The sequence below is a fragment of the Dasypus novemcinctus genome, unplaced genomic scaffold, assembly GCF_030445035.2.
Source record: "Dasypus novemcinctus isolate mDasNov1 unplaced genomic scaffold, mDasNov1.1.hap2 scaffold_69, whole genome shotgun sequence".
Lineage (NCBI taxonomy): Eukaryota > Metazoa > Chordata > Mammalia > Cingulata > Dasypodidae > Dasypus > Dasypus novemcinctus.
Window position 1 is genome coordinate 995,604 of NW_026688628.1, and position 26,110 is coordinate 1,021,713.

The window sequence follows — 26,110 nt, forward strand, 5'->3', positions numbered from 1 at the left end:
TTGATAATGAACTATTTACTCCATTCTGGAGATTTGGATGAATGCCAAAAGTGCACTGCCTGCACACCCCCTATGACTTATACCATTATAATAGAAAGCTACTTTTGCAATGGGTTTGCACCAAGTAATGGAACACCAGTTTTCACAAATCAAGAATGCAGCTGGGAGTATTAATAAAGTGTAGTATGTACAGATCACCTGGAAGACACCTTTATTAAACGAAGTTAGGTTTGCTAGCTTGACCCATGAGGAAGCATGGAACTTGTCCATAAAAGGGAGTTAGAGTAGGCTTGCTTTATGGTTTTTCCTTATGCTGGATATCTTTAAGGAGGGCTTAAGAAAGCAGGGCTTATTTTCTATATGGCTGATGAAGAAATGGGGAAAATTAATGACTATCAAGACTTTTAGCTAGGAAATGGGAGGAGTCAAGTGGCATTAAAGTTGTCCTTTGTAAAGAATCATGGCCATACATTAACCAAGAGAGAGCAATGTCAGAGGAATTGTTGAAATCAAGATTATCAAGCACCACCTCAGACCTAAAAAAAATTCCAGTTTGGGCAGTAATCTGTAGAAACTCTTCCAGGATATGCTGATATACCCAGAGATTGAGAATCACAGTCTTAGTCTAATCTCCAATAGTCAAAAGCAGGCACAGAAAACTCCACCAACATAATATTAAGAATTGTCTTCCCCACTAGTTCTGGTGAATGGTTTCACTTTTCATTTGATATAAAAAAGAGACTATGTCTTCTCTAAGGTCTAGACTACAGAGATGACATAAGGCTTTGTGGAGAAATGTGGAAGACTTTCAAAGACAACTAACTGTGTTACTATTATTCCATCTCATTGGATCATCAACTTTTTGAGGGGGAAGAAGGATAGAAAACATGATCCTATGTGATTTTGAGATACTTGATACAATAGTACTTTGAAAAGGAATATGGGGAGAATTTTTCTTTTCATTTCTTTAGGTCAAATCACCTCTACTCTTGAAAAACAACTCTCACTCTTAACTCTCTTCAACTTTCCATTCTTAAAATCAATCCTCTTTGTTCGTAACTTGGTGAAGATACTTTTTCAAGAGACTGTAAATTTGAAGAAAGTTTTATACCATCAGAATTATTTGTAATGGGCATGGAAAAGAACAATAATAAAATATACCTAAGTGGCTTGTAAATTATTTTGGATTGTTTGGAGTTGTGAAGTAGACATTCCTATATTTTTTCTCCAAAGCTCCCTCAGCAGTTCCAACTCCTATGCCTTGGATAATTTTCCAGATGCTTAATAGTTCAAATTACCCCTGTCGTCTTGTGAGATGCGAGTGTTTGGGCACCCACAATATTGTTCCAGACACATAATTACAATTTGTGATTTATGCTAAGAAAGGGATTGTGTTGGTAATTGAGCCTAAAAGGTAGGTCTCCTTAGAAATGGAGGGAAGAGGCTGAAACTGAATAGAAGTCAGCCAGGCACAGAAAATATGTACTGCAGAGAACTCCCTTGGATTATTTTAGTAATAGGTGAAATGTGTCATATTAGTGCAGTTTAATGTGAATTTCCTTTAAGAGGAATGAGCTTGAATATCTTTTCTCATATTTAGGGGTGTGGGAGCCAGGAGATCAGGATGTATCCATTTAAATGAAACACAGACTGAAGCACATAGCTGCCTGGCACAACCTGTGCACTCTCTAGTTAAATTGTAAAGGTCTACTGCAAACTTTAATCTTTTCAGTGCTATATACTCCCTATCTATGAAAACATCACCAAACAGTCCATTTGTGTGTGCCATGTACCTTTTGCAGAATGGATGGTATTGGGAATTCTCATACAATGAGTTACATAATATTCACTCCTCATCAGTAGAAATCATCCAGAGAAGAGCTACAAAAATAAGAAAACATCCAAAAACATGGTATATTGGAGTCAGAAACTGAACTGAGATATGTTTATAGGCATAACTGAGGACTATGAGGTGGAAATCTTTTTCACTTGCAAAGCCCTGTGTAAATAGATTGAGTAGGAACGTGATCAGTGACAAGAGCCCATTTCCACCAAGAGGATCATCTTTATAATAACAAAATCTGTGTATGTGATGAATAATGGGGTGGGGTCTTCTTGCCTGATGGACATCAGTCTAAGACTAAGAGATTTGTTCACAAAGTAGCACATACCACCAGGAAAAGTTCTCCTTCATTAACTTATAAATGTGGTGGAAATACAGCCAACAACCTTCTGATTCATCACAAGTGGAGTCCAAGAACCAGCAGGATCAGCCTCACCTAGGACCTCTTCAGAAATTCAGACTTTAGGACCCCATCCCACACATTCTGATTTGAAATCTATGTTTTACAGGATTGAGGTATGATTTGTTTGCACAGTAAAGCTTAGGAGTCAGTGGTCTAATGGATCAAGGAGTAAATAAGGCCATAATTGGTCAGAGGTAAAAGAGTTTAGAAGTGAGAAGAAGTTTTGAAAGTGGACAAAAGTTCTTAGACATTACAATCATTAAGAACCATATAAAAGATAGATTGTCAGAGGTGGGGCAAGATGGTGTCTGAGTGAGTGTACCTTATTGTCTCTCCTGCAAAGAAGTGGCTGGGCAGCATTGGAAATTCTTCAGGACCAGGCTGTTTCGGGATTTTACAGGGCAGGAGGTGTGTGGACATCGATCTGGTGGGACGGTGACAGAGAAGGTTCACGTAAAAGTGTCCTGGTTGCTAATATTGCATTATCTCCTAGTCTTTTCTTATCTTTTTTTTCTTTTTCCTCTTTTTCTTCTTATTTTATGTTATTTTAATAATACATTAAGTGCTTCAGGAACTACTTCACATTTGCTGGGTTTCCTCATCCTCCACTGCCTCATTTCTGTGTGAATTGATTTTGGCCACCTACACTATCCCTTTTCACCCACACCTTGATCATCTACTGTCTCTCCTATATTCCACCTCCCTTTCTTTGGTCCCCAAATTGTCTAACATTTAATTTCTAATACCTTTGTTTTCTTTTCTGCCTTTTATCCACTGTTGATACTATTGTCTTTCTTTTCTCTTTCCCTCCCACATGAAAACACTGGCTTTTTAATTCATACTATATTCCTCTCATATTCAGTTGACCACCTCGTTACAGGTACTCTACTTACTGCTATAACTCTACACAACTTACATGAGTCTAATACCAATCCTCCCAGATCTCATATTGTTGCTCTGGTAACATTTATTACCAATACTACTTTACACATTTTCCTTTTTTGCACAATTGCCTTTCCCTGTCCCTAATATTTTCCTTCAAAGTGAACTCAGCCAGCAACAAGAAATTAGAATAAGAAGAACAAAGTGACAAAGAGAAGATATAACACTTATGCAAGAACAAGAGCTAATTAATCCCCAAGACTAGACAAAGAAACTAAGGACTGGTTAAATCTGTCAAGATAAAATGATGAACAAACAGCAACAAAAATCTATAAACCAAACCAGTAATCAGGAAAACATGGCTGAATCCAATGAATAAACTAAAAAATGAGACGGGGAACAGAATTTCAGACAACTAATTAAAGATCTCAGGACATATATCAATGACAAAATTAATGAAGTAAGGGAAGAGTTTAACAATATGAGGAAAACATTTGGAGAGGAAATTGCAGACATATGCAAAAAGATAACAGATATGATGGGAATGAACAACACAGTTCAAGAAATCAAAAATAAACTTGCAGCAAATAGCAGCAGATTAGAAGAGGCAGAGGAGAGAATTAATGTTGTGGAAGACAGTACATCGGAAATCAAACAAATAATAGAATTGATTGATAAAAAGACAGAAAAAATCCAGCTAAGACTTAGGGACAGGAATGACAATGCAAAACGCACAAACATACATATTATAGGCATCCAAGAAGGAGAAGAGAAGGGAAAGGGGTCAGAAGGGGTGTTGCAGGAAATAATGGCTGAAAAATTCCCAAATCTACTGCGAGAGACAGATATACATAGCCAAGAAGCACAACGTACCATAAACATCATAAACCCCAACAGGCCCACTGCGGTCACCCCTCAGCCTGAAGTGTGGTTTGCTGGCCTGGCGGGGGAGCAGCTGCGACAGGCCAAGCCACTGCCCCCATAATAGGATGGCTGATCGGACTCACCGCCACCCCAGAAGGGAGCTCGGCATGGAAGCAGAGTGCCCTTGGGTCTCCCCTTCTCGGCAGCCATGCTTCCGCGGCTGCCCCTCCTCCCGGATGGCGCCACATGATGCCTGTGGGGCGGCACCCTTCTTCTTATTTCTCCCTGCGCAGGCGCAGGGTGGAAAATTCCAATCTGCCCTTTTCCCCTCCCCCGAAAGCAGCAACAGCCAGGCATGGGCGGAAAAATCCAGTCTGCCCTTTTTTCCCTCCCCCGACAGCAGCAACAGCCAGGCGTGGGCGGAAAAAACTCAAGTCTGCCCTCCATCCAAGCAACAGCAGCCACCGATCCCTAAACCCTGCCCCTCCCCCCAGCAACAGTAACAGCAACAGCCAATCCCTAACCACCACCCCTCCCCCATCCAGTACCGCCCACTGACCTTTCTCTGGCAACCAATCTGAACAGGGCGTGCCTTCGACCAATCAGCCATCCCCAGCCCCTATAAAACTGTTGCCTCTCCCTCAATAAAGTGGACCTGCGTGTTTACCTCGTCTCTGCGGTAGTTCTTCTGCCATGCGCCCTCCAGCCCTGAGAGCCCCCGACAAGAGCCTGGCCTCCCTTGTCCCCAGTTCGTCGCCTGCTTCTCCGGGCGATCCCATTGTCATCGGCTTCGCCGGGCAACCCTGTCAGCCGAACTGCGCAACCCCTGTGAGACCGACCCCTCGTCTGCTGCCAGACCGACCCCTCGTCCAAGCGGGACCGATCCCTCATCCCAAGCGGGACCGACCCCTCGTCCGCAGCCAGACCCCACCTCTACCGACCGAGCAAGCCGCCGCAATTGGCGCCCAACATGGGGCAATGCAACCCCACCTCTACAGACTGAGCAAGCCGCTGCAGTTGGCGCCCAACATGGGGCAAGGCAACTCCACCACAGCCTCACTCCATAACCTGGTGGCCCCCCCCTCCTCTCTTCTCACCTTGGGACTTCTCTCGTGCAACATTGCTGCTACCTGAGCCTTGGCTACCTCATATGATCCATGGCAGTCTGGGAGAATCGCTGGATGGCTTTCTCCTTCCATGTCGGGGGCTTGCACGTCTGAAGTAACCCTACCACAGCCCTACGCCCTCCTCTCTTCTCACCCCTATCTTTTCACTCTGCATTGCTGCTCCTGAACCTTGGTGACCTCATATGATCCACGGCGGTCTGGGAGAATCGCTGGATGGCTTTCTCCTTCCATGTCAGGGGTTTATACCGACCCGCTATGATTAAGAGGCACCAATAAAACTCTCAGGAGCGCGTGCCTGAGCACCTCCACCCCTGCCTTCACCTCTGCCTCCTCCCCTCCGCACTTGCTCCCCTTTGCCTCACTCCACTGCTCATCATTCCGCCTTCCCCTCGTCGGGGCCTTCCTTTGGCCCGCGACCACCGTCAGAGTCCCATCGGCTCCGACCTCTCGTCTCACCGCGCACCTCGGCTCCCATCACAGCGCTCTCAAATTGGGCCGCCCCATGTCGGCCCACCCCGTTAACATCGGCCTCTCTCGGCCCATGGAGACCTTGGCCTTCTTGTCCTCGCCTACATCTCCACCACTCCCGACGCTGCCGCCACCACCGTCGCTGGTGCCCTGACGCGACTTGTCCTCACCACTGCGATCCTCCAGACCATCACACGGTCTGTCTCTACTGCTCTTCGTTGCCAAGGAGAGATCAACCACCTGTAACGCGCTATCATCCTGGACTTTTAACAGCAGATGGACCTTATAGCCGCCAAGATCAACGAGAATTGGACATTGGCCACTCCTGTTTGCAACGGCAAGATAACACCCCCCAAATTGTACATTTATATCCCCGTCACACTCACCTCCCTCTTCAACCCCGCTTCCCTCATTACTTACTGCCTCTTGGGCCTCGGCTACTTGTTGCTGCTGCCATCCTGGCCCTTATTTGAAAAGAAGGGGGAAATGCGGTCACCCCTCGGGCTGAAGTGTGGTTTGCTGGCCTGGCGGGGGAGCAGCCGCGGCAGGCCAAGCCGCTGCCCCCATAATAGGGTGGCTGGTCGGACTCACCGCCACCCCTGAAGGGAGCTCGGCATGGGCGCAGAGTGCCCTCGGGTCTCCCCTTCTTGGCAGCCATGCTTCCGGGGCTGCCCCTCCTCCCGCATGGCACCACAGGATGCCTGAGGGGCGGCACCCTTCTTCTTCTTTCTCCCTGCGCAGGCACAGGGCGGAAAATTCCAATCTGCCCTTTTACCCTCCCCCAACAGCAGCAATAGCCAGGCGTGGGCGGAAAAATCCAGTCTGCCCTTTTCCCTCCACCCGACAGCAGCAACAGCCAGGCGTGGGCGGAAAAATCCAGTCTGCCCTTTTCCCTCCCCCTGACAGCAGCAACAGCCAGGCGTGGGCGGGAAACTCAAGTCTGCCCTCCACCCCAGCAACAGCAGCCACCAATCCCTAAACCCTGCCCCTCCCCCCAGCAACAGCAACAGCCAATCCCTAACCACCACCCCTCACCCGTCCAGTACCGCCCACTGACCTTTCTCCGGCAACCAATCTGAACAGGGCGTGGCTTCGACCAATCAGCCTTCCCCAGCCCCTATAAAACTGTTGCTTCTCCCTCAATAAAGTGGACCTGCATGTTTACCTCATCTCCGCGGTAGTTCTTCTGCCGTGCGCCCTCCAGCCCTGAGAGCCCCTGACAAGGGCCTGGCCTCCCTTGTCCCCAGTTCATCGCCTGCATCTCCAGGCGATCCCTTCATCGCCGGCTTTGCCGGGCGACCCTGTCAGCCGAACCACGCAACCCCTGTGAGACTGACCCCTTGTCTGCTGCCAGACCGACCCCTCGTCCCAAGCGGGACCGATCCCTCGTCCCAAGCAGGACCGACCCCTCGTCTGCAGCCAAACCCCACCTCTACCGACCAAGCAAGCCATCGCAGCCCACCCCAAGACATATACTTGTCAAATTATCTGATGTTCAAGACAAAGAGAAAATTCTAAAAGCAGCAAGAGAAAAGAAAACCATCACATACAAGGGAGGCTCCATAAGATTAAGTGCTGATTTCTCATCTGAAACCATGGAGGCAAGAAGGCAGTGGTATGATATGGTCAAGGTACTAAAAGAAAAAAAATTCCAACCATGAATACTCTACCCAGCTAAACTAGCATTCAAAAATGATGGAGAGTTCAAAATATTCAGAGATAAACAGAAATTGAAAGAGTATGTCAACAGGAAACCTCCCCTTCAAGAAATATTAAAGGGAGTTCTGCAAGAAGAAAGGAAAAAACAGGACAGGCAGAGTTGGGGGAGAGTTCAAGAGCAATAAAATAAGAAAAAAGAGAAGAAAGAAAAAACAAACAAAATATGACAAACACAAGTCCAATCAAAATATGGCGAACATAAATAATTCCATGAAAGGAATAACACTGAATGTCAAAGGATTAAACTCACCTATTAAAAAATTCAGACTGAGACATTGGATAAGGAAATATGACCCACCGACATGCTGTCTACAAGACACACATCTTAGACCCAGAGATTCATGAAGGCTGAAAGTGAATTGTTGAAAAACAATCTTACCAGCAAACAATAACCAAAAAAAGTCAGGAGTAGCATATTAATATCAGTCAAAATAGACTTTAAATGTGAAACAATTGTGAGAGACAAAGAAGGAGACTACATATTAGTGAAAGGGACAATGTCTCAAGAAGAACGAACAATCATAAATATTTATGCTCCTAACAAGGGTGCCTCTAAATACGTGAGGCAAACACTGGAAAAACTAAGTGAAAGAATACACGCATCAACAATTAGAGTGGGGATTTTAATACACCACTATCAATTCTGGACAGAACATCTCAAAAGAGAATCACTAAAGAAACAAAATATTTGAAGAGTGTATTAGAGAAGTTGCATCTAATAGACATATAAGGATCATTACACCCAAATAGAGCAGGATATACATTTTTTTCAAGTGCACATAGACCATTCTCGAAGATAGACCATATGCTAGGCCACAAAGAAAGGCTTAATGAATTCAGAAAAATCAAAATCATACAAAATAATATCTCTGACCACAGTGGAGTGAAGCTGGAAATCTGCTAGGGCCAGAGGCCCAGATTTCAAACCAAGATATGGAAATTAAACAGCACACTCTTAGAAAAACAGCGGGTCAAAGAGGAAATCTCAAAAGAAATCAATAACTACCTTGAAATAAATGATAATGATAACACAACATACCAAAATTTATGGGACGCAGCAAAAGCAGTACTGAGAGGGACATTTATAGCCATAAATTCATACATCAAAAAAGAAGAAAGAGCAAAAATTGAAGAATTAACTGCACATTTGGAGGAATTATTAAAAAAAACAACAAAGTAATATCACAGGAAGAAGAAAGAAAGAAATAACAAAGATAAGAGCAGAATTAAAGGAAATAGAAAATAAGAAAGCACTTGAAAAGATAAACAAGACCAAGAGCTGCTTTTTTGAGAAGATCAATAAAATTGACAAACCTTTAGCGATACTAACAAATAAAAAAAGAGAGAAGATGCAAATACACAAAATAAGAAATGAGAAAGGAGATATCACCACTGACCCCACAGAAATAAAGACTATCATAACAGGATACTTTGAAAAACTATATTCCAACAAAAATGACAATTCAGAGGAAATGGACAAATTCCTAGAAACACATAAGCAGCCAACATTGACGAAAGAAGAAATTGATGATCTCAACAAACCAATCACAAGTAAACAGATAGAATTAAGTCATTAAAATCCTCCCAACTAAGAAGAGCCCAGGGCCAGATGGCTTCACAGGTGAATTCTACAAAACATACCAGAAAGGTCTAACACCAGTCATGCTGAAACTCTTCCAAAAATTCGAAAAGAAGGAACATTGCCTAACTCATTCTATGATGCCAACATTACCCTAGTACCAAAGCCAAACAAAGACACCACAAAAAAGGAAAATTACAGGGCAATATCTCTATTGAACCTAGACACAAAAATGCTTAACAAAATACTTGCTAATCGTATTCAACAACACATTGAACAAATTATACATGACGACCAAGTGGGATTCATTCCAGGTATGCAAGGATGGTTCAACATAAGAAAATCAATCAATGTAATATACCATATAAACTGATTGAAGGACAAAAATCACATAATTATATCTATAGATGCAGAAAAAGCTTTAGACAAAATACAGCACCCTTTCTTGATAAAGACACTCCAAAAGATCGGAATACAAGGAAATTTTTTTAACATGATAAAGAGTATATATGAAAAACCTACAGCCAACATTGTTTACAATGGAGAAATCCTGATATCCTTCCCTCTAAAGTCAGGAACAAGACAAGGATGCCCACTGTCTCCTCTTCTATTTAACAGTGCCTTAGAAGTACTTGCTCGAGCGCTGAGGCAAGAACCAGATATAAAAGGCATTCAAATTGGAAAGGAAGAAGTAAAAATTTCATTATTTGCAGATGACATGATCATATACATAGAAAACCCTGAGAGGTCTACAACAAAGCTTCTAGAACTCATAAATGAGTTCAGTAAAATCACAGGTTATAAGATCAATGCGCAAAAATCAGTAGCATTTCTGTACACCAATAATGAGCAAGATCAGGAGGAAATCAAGAAACAAATACCATTTACAATAGTAAATTAAAAAATCAAATATTTAGGAATAAATTTAACTAAAGATGTAAAAAACTTATACACTATAAACTACACAAGACTGTTCAAGGAAATCAAAGAAGACCTAAATGAATGGAAGAATATTCCCTGCTCATGGATAGGAAGACTAAATATTATTAAGATGTCTATCCTACCAAAACTGATCTACACATTCAATGCAATCCCAATAAAAATCAACACAGCCTTCTTTAAGGAACTGGAAAAACTAACTATGAAATTTATTTGGAAAGGAAAGAGGCCCCGAATAGCCAAAGACATTTTAAGAAAGAAAAATGAAATTGGAGGAATCACACTACCTGACTTCAACACATACCACAAATCTACAGTAGTGAAAACAGCATGGTATTGGCATAAGGAGAGACACACAGACCAATGGAATTGAATTGAAAGTTCTGATGTAGAACCTCATATATATAGCCGTATAATATTCGCTAAAGCCACCAAACCCTCTCAACTGGGAGAGAATGGCTTATTTAACAAATGGTGCCTGGAGAACTGGATATCCATATGTAGAAGAATGAAAGAGGATTACCATCTCACACCTTATACAAAGATCAACTCTAGATGGATCAAAGACCTAAATATAAGAGCCAAGACCATAAAGACTTTGGGAAGCAGTGTAAGGAAACATCTACAAGACCTTGTAATTGGAAACGTCTTCATGAACATCACACCAAAAGAACGAGCAGCAAAAGAACAAATAGATAAATGGGACTTCCTCAAAATTAAAGCCTTCTGCTCCTCAAAGGAGTTTGTCAAGAAAGTAAAAAGGGTGCCTACACAATGGGAGAAAATATTTGGCAAGCGTATATCCGATAAGAGACTTATAACTTGCAAATATAAAGAACTCCTATATCTTGAAATTAAAAGAAAACAACCCATTTAAAAAATGGGAAAAAGATCTAAACAGACACTTCTCCAAAGAAGAAATACAAATGGCTAAAAAGCACATGAAAAATGCTCCAAATCTTTAGCTATCAGGGAAATGCAAATCAAAACTACAATGAGATACCATCTTACTCCCATAAGATTGGCAGCTTTGAAAAAAACAGAAGAATCCAAATGCTGGAGAGAATGTGAAGAAATGGGAACAGTCATCCACTGCTGGTTTGAATGCAGAAGGATCCAACCATTCTGGAGGACAGTTTTGCAGTTTCTTGAAAAACTAACCATAGATTTGCCATATGACCCAGCAATTCCACTGCTGGGTATATACCCAGCAGAGCTGAAAAAAAGGACACAAACCAATATATGTACACCAATGTTCATAGCAGCATTGTTCACTATCGCCAAAAGTTGGAATCAACCCAAATGCCCATGAACAGATGAGTGGATCAATAAAATGTGATATATACATACAATGGAATACTACTCGGCTTTCAGAACAAATACACTACAAACATACATGATAACATGGATAAATCTTGAGAACCTTATGTTGATTGAAGCAACCCAGGCATTGAAGGACAAATACTACATGACCTCAATGATATGAAATAAGTAAACCAAGCTGCCTCAGAGAGCTAGAGACTGGAAGATAGGCTTACAGGAAATCGGGGGGTAGAGGAAGGATATACGCTGACATCTACATAGGGGAAATCTATGATAAGCTGGCTGTAAGTATGTGTACAAGGAAGGGATAAAATGGGGGCATAATGTTACATTTGGGTGGGCCTTTGTGGCCTTGAGGGGGGCTAGGGATGGACAGATGGGTAATATTGCCCAAGAAATTGCGGGAATATGAACATAGGAGAATATCAGGTGTTGGTTGAGAGTATAATGCTGAGGAAACCTTTTAAAATATAATAAGGAAAGTTACCTGTTTAAGATACTTAAAGGGGATAATCTGATTTAAAGCAGACTTCTAGGGAATATGTGAATGCTCATTTTGCCAGAGTGGGTTATACCATCAGGTAGAGACCCATATAATGAGAGTGAAGGTATACCCACATCCTGGGGAGGACTAATGCCATCAAATAGAGGGAACTGTATCTCTCAAGAGAAATGGTGGCTCCCAGGGCATTAGGGCAGTTGAGCATGTCAAGCCCTCAACACTGGTGCAAGTATCTCTGAACATGGCCCTCAAGAAATGAAGATTGACTGTCATTGTGGGCCCCAAGGAGGGGGGCCAATATATATTGAATAGATGGATCCAACGTAACAGTGAGGGCAATAGAATTGTTTCACAAGCGTACATGAGGATGGATATAAAACATGTAATATGATACCAAAAAACATATAGGGGCCGACAGACTAATAATGTAAATCATAATGTAAAACATAGGATATTAAACATTTTAAAAATTGTATAGCCTAAAGTATAAACCACAATGTAAACAAAAATGTTACCTTGTTTGAAAGCTATTGTCTCAATATCTGTATATCAGTTTCAGTAAATATGCTATGAATATGTTAAAAGATTATTGCTGTGGAAGGGAAAAGATTTTATATTGGATATGTGGGAGTACTGCATATTGTATATATGAATTACTGTGATCTAGGGCTCTTGTGAAGAGAAGCACAATAATTAGGAAGAAGAAAAAGAAAAAGATAGGCTGTAGAATTTTTCCAAATCAATATGTATCCTGTATCTAACCTTTAAAGTCATCGCTATATTCCATTTTACTATTAGGGGAAACTGGCATTATATTGGATTTCACTTTTCAGGAAGTTTTGGATCACAGAGTGGTTCAACAATGGCAGCAGAGGAATACTGGTATGAGATGTTATTCTCAGGGAACATAGGGTTGACAGGGCATGTGTCTGGGGTGCATGGAAATGTTTGGATATACTCATAGTGGAAACAATTAAAAACAACAACTGGGGGAGTGCTGGGTTCCTGGCCAGTGGGGGTGGGGCTCTTCCTTGGTCCCCAGGGGAGCAGCAGCAGTCCCCTGGGTGCAACAACAAAGACCAGGAAGGAATGAGGGTCCAATAGCGAGTCCCTGATACTAATGACTATGCTTGTGAGCCTGCACACCAGAAATAAGAACATGGCCTAGAGCAGCACTGTGCCTAAGGGTTCCCTCCTGACAGCCTCCATGTTACTCAAATGTGGCCAGTCTCAAAGCCAAACTCAGCATATAAATGCACTGCCTTTCCCCCTGCATGGGACATGACACCCGGGGATGAGCCTGCCTGGCACTGAGGGATCACTACCAAGTACCAGCTGATCATGTAACTAGAAAATGACCTTTAATTAAAGGTTCAACTTGGACCAGCAGAATATCCCTGTCTACATATAATAACAGGAGTTAAAAATGCTGTTTGACCTAAATTAAGGGGGAAATCGAAAGGACAAATGAGTTCATATGGCTATGAGTCTCTAAAAAAGAGTCTGGAGTTTGTCAGAAGGATTGCCCTTATGCACACCTGAGCAAAGTCTCAGCGACAGATAAAGTAGATACAACCCCAGGTATTGGTTCTTTTGAGGGCTAAAGAGACCCACAGGTTTTATGGTCATGGCAGATGGAGTTCACTGCCGTGTCAGTTGGCCCTTCTTTGGAGTTGGTTTCTCTGTGTGATGGAGCTGGACTCAGATGTGATCTCTTTTCACAAGCCTTCCCTGTTACTTTACTGGAATTGTAGTTGATGCTGGGGTTTAATATCGATCTAGGGGATCTGAATCCCTGGACTGACAATATGATAGCCAGGCCCTGAGCCTCAACAGACTTCAAGCTCCTACACTCTTGTTTATTGGACTTATCCCACTCAGCTAACATGGAGTTGAAGAATGTCAACCACCACACCACAGAGCCAAGAGTGCCTACAACTGAAAGCAGGAGGATTACATCCAGTATCCATATGGACTCTAAGCCCCCTCTTGACATAGATGTGAAATGGACACAAACAAGCCAAGGTCCACAGGAAAGAGGAAAACAGTAAGGATCAGAGTGGACTTACTGATATTCTATTCATGAACTATTGTGGTTAGTAATTGAGAAAATGTGGCATTCGTGTGGAAAAAGTGGCCATGGTGGTTGCTGGGTGCAGGGAATGGGAGGAAGAGATGAAATGTGGAGGCATTTTTGGGACTTGAAGTTGTCCTGAGTGGTGTTGCAGGGACAATAACCGGACATTGTAGATCCTCCCACAGTCCACTGGATGGAACATGGGAGAGTATGGGCTATGATGTGGACCATTGACCATGATGTGCAGCAATGCCCAGAGATGTACTCACCAAATGCAATGGATGTGTCGTGATGATGGGGGAGAGTGTGGCTGTGGAGGGAATGGTGGGGTGGGGGGGTGAGAGTGAATGGGGACCTCATATTTTTTAAATGTAATATTTTTAAAAAATGAAAAAAAATAAAAAATTTAAGAAAATTAAAAATAAATAAATAAATAAAAATTAAAAAATAAAATAAATTGTAAAAGTAAATAAATTTGATTTTAGTGATGAAGAAGCCTTTAATTATACCAAAGGCAACTGAATGTACACTTTGTATGTATTGTACAGTGTGTGATTATTATTTAATAAAATTGTTTTTTAAAATATCAAACAATGAATGTCACCATCTAGGTAGCCATAAGTACTTGGAATGGCATGGAGGTTTGTGCAGCAGCAATTTATGGCTGCAAATCAGAACACTCCATTAAAAGAGGTATGATAGCCAAAATGTCAACCTCCTGTGTTTAGTCAAATCTGATCAAGAATATATATTAGAAATTAATGAATACAGGTCTATGTGATTAACCAAATACCATTAATTGAACACTCTGGGTGGATTGTATGCTTTATTAAGCTGTATCAATAAATTTGATTTTTTAAGAAAAGAATATAGATTAGAGATTTGAACATACAAGAGATAAATTACTGACTGATAGAGGAAATACCTAGGTTGTATTTTGTCACCTCTTTAAATTTTATGACAGTTTTGAACAAAAGCAGATATTTTATTCAGAGGAAATCAAGAAGTGATATTCATAGGCAGCATTGGTAGAATTCAAGCAGGAACAGGAGGTGATCCAATGAAATTATTCAGAAAATGCAATCCATTCCTGAACAACACTGAAAAACTCCTTAAATATGTACATGAATCATGCATACTTCAAGGAGAACTCTTTCATTATCAAAAATAAAATCTTTCTCTATAACACAATGTGTGATTTAAAATTTTACTTCTTCATTTTTGAGGTCATCTTGACTCTAGGCAGGTCTATATGCACCTACTGAACAAAGAAAGGAAATATGTAGCTCTGAAGGTTTAGGAGCTGCTAAAACTGGCCTTTCAGCTGCTGCAAGACAAATGACACTTTGCAGACTTTCCTCCCAAAGCATTTTTTCAGAGCCTTCTTTATATCTTTATTCTTCAGACTATAGATGAAGGGGTTCAGCATGGGTGTGACCATAGTGTACATGACCGCGGCTGGTGCACCTGAATGTGTGTTGTGTGAAGCAGCAGGACTGAGGTACACCGCTATGGTCGTGAAATAAAATAAGGAGACTACTGAGAGGTGAGATGCACAGGTTGAAAATGCTTTATATTTCCCCTGAGCTGACGAGATTGCAAATACAGAGGAAACAATCTTATAGTAGGAGAAAAGGATTCCAGCAAGGGGACCCCCAGCCAGCACTCCAGCTATTAAATACATTACTAAGTAATTGAGAAAAGTGTCAGAACAGGCAAGTTGGACCATCTGACGAAGTTCACAGAAAAAGTTTGGGATTTCTACACTTGAACAAAAGGACAGTTGTGACACCAATAAACTCTGTAAACAGGATTCCATAACACTCATGGTCCAGGACCCCAGAGCCATCAGGACACAGATCTGGGGTTTCATAGAGACTGTATAGTGAAGGGGGTGGCAGATGGCCACAAAGCGGTCATAGGCCATCATGGCCAGGAGGCAGTCATCCAACCCTCCAAAGAGCAAGAAAAAATACATCTGGGTGAGGCAGCCTGCATAGGTTATGATTCTACTCTGTGCCTGGATGTTCACCAGCATCTTTGGGACAGTAGTGGAGGATAAACCAATATCACAAAGGGACAAGATTGAGATGAAGAAGTACATGGGTGTGTGGAGGTGACAGTCAATGATGATGGCCAGGATGATGAGCAGGTTCCCAAAAATGGTGACCAGGTACATGGACAGGAACAACCCAAAGAGGAGGGGTTGCACTCCTGGAACTTCTGTAAATCCCAGGAGAAGAAATTCTGAAATTTGCGTTTCATTTCCAGGTCTCATGTGTCTGATGAGACTAAGAAGAAACAAAAAGGAACAAAGCAAGTAGCACTATCCAAACAGAAATGTTACATTGCCTATTTCAGTGATAAATTTAATATTATATTATTTATATAGATCTTATCCCTTTAGGGTATTTGTAGTGCCACCTCTGACTAGGAATTCCATCCCCCAAACTCAGCCCTTTACCAAGAATTCATGAACACTAGGGATTTCATGAGATATTCATTCATTTGTGGAATATGTATTGAGTTGTGACTAAGAGGCAAGTAGAGTTGTGGCAATGAGTTTACAATGCTGTAACTCAAAAGTCCCAACCATCAGCACACATAGAATACATGCAATTAAAACACAATCATATTATAAAGGGGATGATTTCACATGCTTTAAGGAAAAGAAAGCAGGTAAAAAAAGTGAAATGATGGAGCTGTTTTTCACTTGGTGTTCAGAAAAGTCCCATATATGATGTGAAATTCAAAGAGGCACCTAAAGGAAAAGAAGGCAGTAGCCATGAGGATGTAAGGGGAAATTTGTGCCCAGTGGGATAACTTCTAGGAAAAAGACCCTAAAAACGACTTTTTTCCAGTGTTCAGAGTGAACAAGGAGGTCAGTGTGGCAGGGAAATGATTAAGAGGATAGTGAATAGAGGTGATTTCAGAGGAAGTTTAAGAACAAGGCAGACTTGTTGCTGCTGAATCTTCAAATTCAGGGAGTTCTTTATTCATATTCTGAACCTCTCACTATTCATTAATTTGGATGCAAAGCTATCCCACCAAATGGAATGGAACTGGTCTTATTGGCATTTTTAGAATAGCCTCCAGGCTCTGTACTATAGAAGACAACCTATTGTAATATATGAGCTTAGATGCCACTGCTCTGAGGACTGCTCACATCACACATCATATCCCATACACACCTCACACACACACACACATAATGCACACCTTAGCATCATTGGGCTGGAGTTAACATCATGCTCTTCTCATACTCAGCCACACAGATAATCCAGGAGTAAATAAAATGCAAGCTGACAACATCAGGTTTTCCATTCTCCAAGTATTTAGAAATGGTGCTCTGAAATTCTAGCTGACAAGCCTCCCATGCTCATGTAAACACAGTGCTCCCTTTTGTTATGATCACTTTATTCCCTTTATTTAAAGGAACATAAAATATCTGCTCAGTAATAAGACAGGAAGGAATTAAATAGACTTAAAAGGAAAGATAAAAACTCAAGCATCACATGAGAAATTGTGATGAAGAAATCCTTTCTTGCTTCTGATGGCAATCCAATTCCAGTTTTATCACCCTTGAAGCCAAGAAAAACTAAAAAAAGAACAAAAAGAAATTCACAAAAAAGACAAAGGCAGTGATATCTTTTTACAATGACAAGACACTTAATAGAATGGTCGCTTCAAGCATAAAATGACCTATGGGAATAAACAAATGTTTCACAACTGAAAATATGTAACTAGTACAACAATGTTGGGAATTTTTATATGGTGCATTTGATGTCTTTTTAAATTTTATTAAGGGCAAAATTTTTGGAATCAGATATGTCTTATTTTGAATTTTAGACTCTCAATTGTCATTCTTTCTGCATCTCTCAGAGCCTATTCAACAGCCTTATTTCAGTTCCATTGTTGCTTTTCCAGCAAGAGCAGACTGAAAATTGTTCCAGATTATGTAAAGAATAAAAGCCACCTGTGGTCCACTGCAAAGTAAAATGCCTTCCAAAGGATGGCAGAAAGTGATGCAATTTCAGAAGTAGATCTAACCCCAAAAGGCACGATGAGGAAAAACAGTTGGTAATGCAATTAAAAATTGATCTATTAATCTAATGGAAGCAGAACTTTCTAAGTTTGAAAAATAATGAGGTGAACATCATATATAATGATGATAGACATCAACACATTCCTCCAAAAGTGTTTATAAAGACATAGAAGAACTAAATGGCAAAGAGCAAAGTTGAAGGGAAAAACTTGCAGTTTTTTGATTGAAAGTTTACTTATAAAGAAGAAGGACATACACCCTCATATATAAAGGTAGAGAGTTGCAAAAATAAGCTGCAATGGGGAATGTAAATGACCAACGGACAACATATGTAACTTGCCCAATAGGCGTAATTGCTGAGGTGCAGGGGGAGGAGGCTGCCACACAGCTTCTCTATCCCCAAGCTGGAAGCCTGTGACCAGAAAACCAGAGTCTCTTAAACAATAAAATAGGTCCTTTCCTCCAGCCCCCACAGCAACATTCAGGCCAAACCACAAACTCGGCTTGTACAGAGCCAGAATTGCCCCAGGTCCCTGAGTGTGCAGGAGCCCACACTATTAATAAATTGTGCTTTTATGAAATAAACTGTGGGCCTCTGGTCTTGAAGAGTGCTTTGTAAAACCTTAAAGGGTGTGTGCTGTGATATTTTTGAATAATTTTGCAGTAAAGACCTGATCTTTCTAAAAAAAAAAAAAAGGCCACTGAGTAAATGTTGTAGTATATAAATTCCACCCATTATATAAAAACAACTTTTTTTATGTGACTATCCAATGTGTGAGTATATGCCTCATGAAATGCTACTGAAAGGAAATATCTACCTCCATTATATTAGATATTTCCTATCAAAGAGACATTTGCTTAAATATAACTCATCCTAAATGTAAAACAAAAAAAAGTAATGCCTCAATTCACTGAACATTCTGCCACTGCTGCTAGCCCATTCCCCTATTCCCACCTTACTACAAAACTCCTTGGACAGGTATTTCCCTTTTCCTGGAACTGCTTTATCCCTGCTTTTCCCTCTTCTAAATGGGTTTCCTTTCTCCTTTCTTAGTCATCTGTAATGTGTCCTGTATTACTGACTCAAATGGACAATCATTTTTAACATAAAAAAAAAATCCATTATCTTAGCAGGCCTGAGAACTAGTACAATGATCATTCAGCTCTGGGTCAGGCTGGAGTCGATCCCAGATGAGCTCAAGTCAAAACTCCCAAATTCCATCCAACCAGAATCTTCCCTGCATGTTCTGCTGAGCCCTCTGACTCACTTCAATGGAATTGGTAAGACGGTATTTCTGTAGAAGTCCAAAGTCCTTGGTTGGGGAAGGAGACTGAGGCTGTACCCCCACAAAAGACAGAAGAAGAGAGTCGGGAATCAATCCTTAAACCAGACTTGGGACCCCAAAGAAACACCCATAAGGCATCCAGCCTGAGTGTACATAAGATAACTGAGTGCAGCAGAGGAGATATTTACAGCTTCTCTATATCTGCTCATTAGGGAGCATCTGCCTTTTTGTTGATCCAACCTTGAATAATCATTTCCTTCCTTGACATTGATCTGGGGAGGGAGAATGTTTTTCTTGATTTTCTGTTCTCCAAACACTGGGTTATGAGTCAGGGAAGTCAAGAGTTTACTATTCCTCTTCCAAGAACTCTCCCCTCTTCCACACCTCTAACCTGGTAGTAACTTACCTCCAACATTGACTTAAAATTTACTCCAAAAGTTAACACTGAGGGGCCCATGTGCCCTAGGTCTCTTGATTTTCCAAATCACTGGCATGGTTTCTGGATACAGTGTACTCTAGGAGTTACTATCAGAAAATTGCCATTCTCTTCAAGAAAGTAGAGATCTGTGTTCATCTGACATAAAATCATGACTGCTAAAACCCTTTAATTGATCATGTTATTCCAAATCTATTAGGAATATAATGTTTGTAACATGTTAAGACCTATAATGTAGTCCCTCATCTATAAAATGATTGCTGATTACGAGAACTGTATTGAGAGATTTTTAGATACCATGTACCTTATAGTGAATGTCTCAGTTAATTTCCTCCATATACTTTAAGAATGCTCAAATAATTTAGTTAATAGATCAAGTATAATTTATTTTATTAAAGACTAAAAAGAAAATTATTTGTATATTTTAATTTTTTATTATACTAACATAAATGCTACTCAAAAATTTGCATTTTATAGTTTACTGGTAAAAATGAATTCATGATATTGCACTGTGCTTAACATAAATCACTTAAACATTACAAAACCTCAAACAGAATATCTGAAAGGTTTTTGGAGGTTATATTATATTTTATTGAATTGAACTTCCAAAATTTTGTCAATTTTAATGTATGTTCTATCATTTTTCACTAAATTCTTCAGGAAATCTAAAGATTTGGTATTAAAATAGGTTTTGATTTTCTTGAAATGTCTAAAACATGCCAGTTTGAATTAGCCTTCAGATTTTCAGGTCAAAAAGATATGCAAATCATAGTATGCAGAGTATGTTTTAACATATTTATGATAAGTTTGTTTACAGCTATGACAGAAATACCTTCAACTGTCAGATATAATAAAAAGACCACCCCAAATAAATAAAAGGTATGATGGGCCTAGTTACTATTTAGTGAAAGAACCATCTCATTTGTCAACTTTCCACACCAAATTCTTAAAAGTATTCAAAAAGCTTTTGCACCTTCTAATTGTCAAACTGTGTGTTCATGTGGTAGAAGATACTACCACATTTCCTAAAATAATAAAGTACTGTTATTGCTTGGAAATTATGTTTTTCTTTTCATCTCAAATTTATTTTAAGTGGCATATTGTCCTATACAAGGAATGATCTGATATTTGCTGTGTAATTCTACCCATTAGTAATACTTACACCAACAATTTGATACATGTTTTATTCAGTTACAGTACATGTTTCCCTGTGATTTGATCAACAAAAAGTATTAACACAATATAAAGCTTTTTTCCTTTTCCATCCTTCCTTCCTCTTTTCTTGTTGTTTTTTTTTTTTTAAGAGCAGTTCAGTGATTTGGGGGTTAGTTAATACAATACAGTGAGCCTAAACGGAAAAGTAAAAAATGACACATCACGAATGCATACAACTCATACACCTCTTATTAACTCAATCTGTAGCAAATATTCCACAACAAAGTAAGGTGGTCTCAGAGCGGTGTTGTGAGGGCATCGTGTCCATTTTGATGATGGTTTTTTAAGCTCACAACTTCTCTACTGGTAATATCTACAAAGAGGAATGTGAAGAAACAGACACATCTAAGAAATGTGGAGAAAGAAGAAGCAGTGAAACAAGAAAAAATCTTGCTAAGAGAGGGAAGCCCCATAAGTGAGAGCTAAGGCCAGAAAAGACAGACTGTAGAAGGAAGATATTTTAGGTATCCAGTATCTACTTGCACTCAGGCTTTTTAGATAGGCAGAACTTTGAAATATTTTGCTTCCTTTATGTATGTACCCTGTTAGGTCTCAAGTTACCACTAATAACAGGGTTACTTTTAGCCATAACACATTCCCGCAGTACCTGTGAGGAATCTCTGAAGTTACCAAGGAAGGGTCTAAGCTCACCAATTCTTTCTTGAATGAAGATGAAGGTGGAAGCACTGCTCCCAGGAAGGGCAGGGAGATGCTCCCACTCACGAGGTCTCTAGAAAATACAATTGTGTTTCCTCATCATCAGAGAAATGTAGACTTGAAGTAGTTTAGGGAAGCATTTAGAGTTTCTGTACCTTGATGGATGTCATTCCCGTGAGCATCATTAATGAAGTATTCTTTTGCTTTTCTCCTCCATGAGATATTTAATTTTCCAGAGGAAAGAAAGAAAAACACTATAAAATCTTGTGCTAATTTTGACCTTTGGGAGACAGCTTTGGAGCTCCATGTTCATTTATTTTCCCAGTGCACTCCTTCCTCCCAGGAGTAGATCACCTCTCTTTAGGTGTGGGCTCTTGGATTGCAAGATTCCCCTGAGTGATTTCCCTATTGCTCAGTCTGGAGAGAGATTCTGGATACACTAAAATCTCTTCTGAATCTTACCTGTCTCTTCTGGCATTGGCTCTCATTCATGAGGCCATCCTCTCTAAACAAGATTTCCTCAAGTCTCACTGCTTCTGTTTTCTCCAGCATAGTTAACAATATCTGTTCAACTCACTCAACTCTTTGTTTTCTCAGTCATTAAATAAATATTTTTTCAGAATACTGTAAGGTAAGCACTAAACTATATTCTGGGGATGATGAAAGATATAAGTTTTGTGCTTGATCTCAAACATCTCCAAGTCTAAAAAGGCCAAAGACATGAAAATAAATAGATCTTCTTAACATAGTATACTCAATCCTGATAAAATATAATTCTATCTGAATAAAGATTTACCTTTCCATTTATGCTTAAAAAGTCTCCTGGGACTTTGACAGGGATAAAAATGAAGCTATGGATTTCTGGGTAGTACTGGTAACTTAATAATAGGACTTCTTCCTATCCATGAATAGAGAATATCTTACCAATTCCTTACACCCTCTCTAATTTCTTGCAACAGTATTTTCTAGTTTTCATTGTGCAAGTCCTTAACCTATTCAGTTAAAATTATTCCTAAGTAATTTGTTGTTTTAGATGCTATGGTATATGGATTTTTTAAATGTACAATTAAGAATGTTCTTTGCAGGTGTATAAATCAGGACAAATTTTTGCATGTTACTTCCACAGCTTGGAGTGGATATGGCTCAGGTGCTAGAACACCTTCATTGTTCAATCCTTGACCCCCAGAAACTAAAAAAAATCTCATACCTTGTATTTGGCTTCATTCATTTATGAGATCTAGAGGTTTCTTGTGGATGCTTTGTCATATTCCCTATAAAGGAACATGACATCATGAAAACAGATAGTTTTACTTCTTCCTTTCTAATTTGGATTCATTTTATTTATTTTTGTGGCTTAATTTCCTAACTCCCAGTACATTACTGAATAGCAATAGAGAAAGAAGCCATCCTTGTCTTGTTCCAGAGCTTAAGAGGATGGCTTTCATTCTTTCAGCATTGAAGATAAGATTACTTGTGTTTTCACATATATGCTGTTAATCATGTTGAGGAAGGTACTTTCTTTTTTTATTATTCTGAGTGATTTTATCATGAAACAGTGTTGGAACGTATCGCTCACATTTTTGCACTAATTGAGATTTTCATGTGATTTTTCTCTTCATTGTGTTAATGTGGTATATTACACTGATTTCCTTATTTTGAACACTCTTGAGTACTGAGATATATCTCACTAGGACAAGGATACATCTAATATTCTGTTGGATTTGATAAGCCAGTTTTTGTTGAGTGATTTTGGATCTATATTTTTTAGAGAAATTTATTCCTTGGTTTTCTTTCCTTATGTCTTTATGTAGCTTTGGTATCAAAATAATTTTAGGATCATAGAATGAGTTTGGAGAGATACCCTGAGTTCAGATTGGAAGATTTTGAGTATTATAATTATTTCTTCTTAGAATATTTCATAGATTTCATTATGGAAACTATCTGATTCTACACTTATATTTTTTTAGGGGGAGGTATTTGATGAATTATTGAATCTCTTCTCTTGTTACACTTTTGGTGAGATCAATTAGGTCAATTTAGTAATTTGGGTAAATTGTGTGTTTCTAAGAATTGGTCCATTTCTTCCAGGTTATCTAGATATCGGCAGACAATTGTCCATAATAGTCATTCATAATCCCTTTAATATCACCAATATCTAGCAAGATCCCTGGTTTCATTCTGGATTTTAGTGATTTCATTCCTCTCTGTTTTTTCTTTCCCAATCTAAATAAACATTGTCTATTTTATTGAACTATTCCAAGAATCAATTCCATTGGTTCTTTCAATTATTTTATTCTATTTCTTTTCTTTCCATGTAAATATTTATTATCTAAATCCTTCTACTATATTTGGGTTCAGTTTGCCCTTCATTTTTAGTTACTGCAAATCTGTAGTTAAGCTATTGATTTGTGATGTTTTAAAATATGTGGGTTCACACCTATAAGTTTTCCTGAATCTTTTAAATTCATCCCTAAACTGGCCTAACAAAGAAATTAATTTAGCCACAAAATAAATAACAAAATGGACCATGATGGATAGTAGATTTAAATGACAGCTGTCATTTTAGAAGATGGTCCCCACTGAAGAATTTGAGATTCTGTATTAGTGAATAGGTTTCACATGAAAATGAAGTCCAAAATTCTCAAAAGTCAAAATTCAGGTAAGAGATACCTGTATAAAAGTAATATTTTTGGAATTATAGCAGAATTTTAAAGGTTAAGAATGTATATACACACTAATGCAATATGGATATCAAGATAAACACTTGCACTGACACTGGTGCTACCTGTTGGGAAAGCTTTCTCGATGATGAGCCAGTGTGCACTTTGAAATCAAAGCCCCTTTGTGGCCTGAAAAGCTGTAGGTGGAAAAATTAGCATTAAGTGATTCTGACTTCCAAAGGGTAAAACAATTTCAGATGTAAATCCTCTCTTTTCCACCAAGACCTCCAAGAATTCACACAAATATGGGCCCAACAAATGAACTTAACACAATCTTAAATACAGATAAACACTAAGAAAACAAGTTACCATGACTAAGAGCCAGAAGAAAAGCAAATAGTGGGAAAAGGCCTTTAACTGTGTCAGAGTTTGAAATTGTTCAGACACAGTATATGAAACAACACTTTTTAATGAGTTTTATAAAATTAAAAAGAGTATTGCAAATATATAAATTGGCATAAACATATTTCAATAATGAAATAAATAGAACCTCTAAAGCTAAAATGTACAATGCTGAAAATTTAAAATTTCTATGCAGTTGAACTGGGAGAAATTTAGCTACCATGAAAACCAAATCCCTTGCAACCTCAAAGAGGAATCAGGAGAAAAAAAAAACAAATTTACATCTGTGAAATTTTACACCCGATGCTTTTTCTGTATCCCTGCGGTTACTGCCAGTAAAGCATTCCCTCCCATGATATTTTCTTCCCACAGCAAAACAGAACTTCTGTGGCTCATTCAAGTAATTTTTTTGCTCCACTGGTGATTTCATCCTTGAATAATGAATAAATACAAAACATCTTCATTCTGGAAACTCCAGGAGATGAAATATATGAACCACACTTAGGATGATGTATCTCAGAGCTCTTAATATGTGGGTGCTTCCAGTTCTTCTGAGAAGGGTGATCTGGTATTGAGGAGAAATGGAAAGAGCGGCATTGGTGAAAGACTCTAGGAGGTGAAATGCAGGACCTCCTTATTTAGTACTGTTACTCTAGAATTTGCTTCTATTGGAAACTCAGCTCCTGGCAGTGGAGGAAGGAATCATTGCTCCTATGTTTGAAATATAGTCACTTAGACACTGTCTACATTATTACAGTAAATTATAAGAGGCAAACACTCCGTTAGAGTTTTCTACTGTGTCTTAGTTTAAATGATGTTCCCTGGACCTGAGGGTGTTCATTCTACTTCCCCCACTCTGGACAGTTAATCTTCAATTGACAGTGTTCATCTTCTCTAAATTTCTCATGGTACGGTCCCAGTAGATAATTATTTTACACACAACATAATACAATTGAAGAGAACAGAGCTCACTCACAATGAGTCTTCACCTACTTCTGTCTGAAAAAACACTTCATGGTTTACAGGCAGCAATCAAGTTTCCCACTTCTCCAGGAAAAAATATTGTTTCCCTCTGTAACCTCGTGTTTATCTCTCACCCAATTTATTGAAGTTTCTTTAGTTGAATGCCAAATTTTAAGGCTGTTCTTCAAGGTTTCCCATTTTTGAAAAACCCTAAAATGCAGTTTAGTTTCATCAGTAACACACAACATGATATTTTTTCTTGTATCTTGATGTTTGTAATTTTTGGTACAGATTCTTAAGGAATAAATGTTCCATGAGAGCAAAATTTATGTCCTAGTTTAGAGTGAATCATTGTTTCCACATATTTTAGTGTCCTGGATAAGGAATAGGGGAGTAAGTAAAGGTTTAGGTAAGTATGTACATTCTAGGAAAAGATAACAGAGTTGAAATGTGCTTTATGTTTCACTAATGGTGTGCTTTAAAAAGTCTTATTTTAAAAAAATTTTATGTAACCAGAGTAAGTCTGCATAAAAACCTAAAATTGTGTCCTAATATCTGGGTTTAATATTTGAGAAAAGGTATCATAGCAAATAGGGAAACATGCACCTTATTTTTGTGATCTGTAAATATGAATTATTTTTGTAGGGACGGCTTAGTGAAATTTCTGGAAAAAAAGTCCTTAACTATGAAAATAAGTTTTAAGGGGTAACCTTACATCAC

The 26,110-nt window shown here is 39.3% G+C and overlaps 1 protein-coding gene across 1 annotated transcript; it reads right to left on the reverse strand.

Moving 5' to 3' along the window:
• Positions 1 to 15,032: 15,032 nt before the first annotated feature.
• LOC139438557 (olfactory receptor 7A17-like) lies at positions 15,033 to 16,004 on the reverse strand. Its single transcript, XM_071213667.1, has one exon. It carries the CDS (start codon positions 16,002 to 16,004, stop codon positions 15,033 to 15,035), a length of 972 nt encoding a protein of 323 aa, XP_071069768.1.
• Positions 16,005 to 26,110: the final 10,106 nt, after the last annotated feature.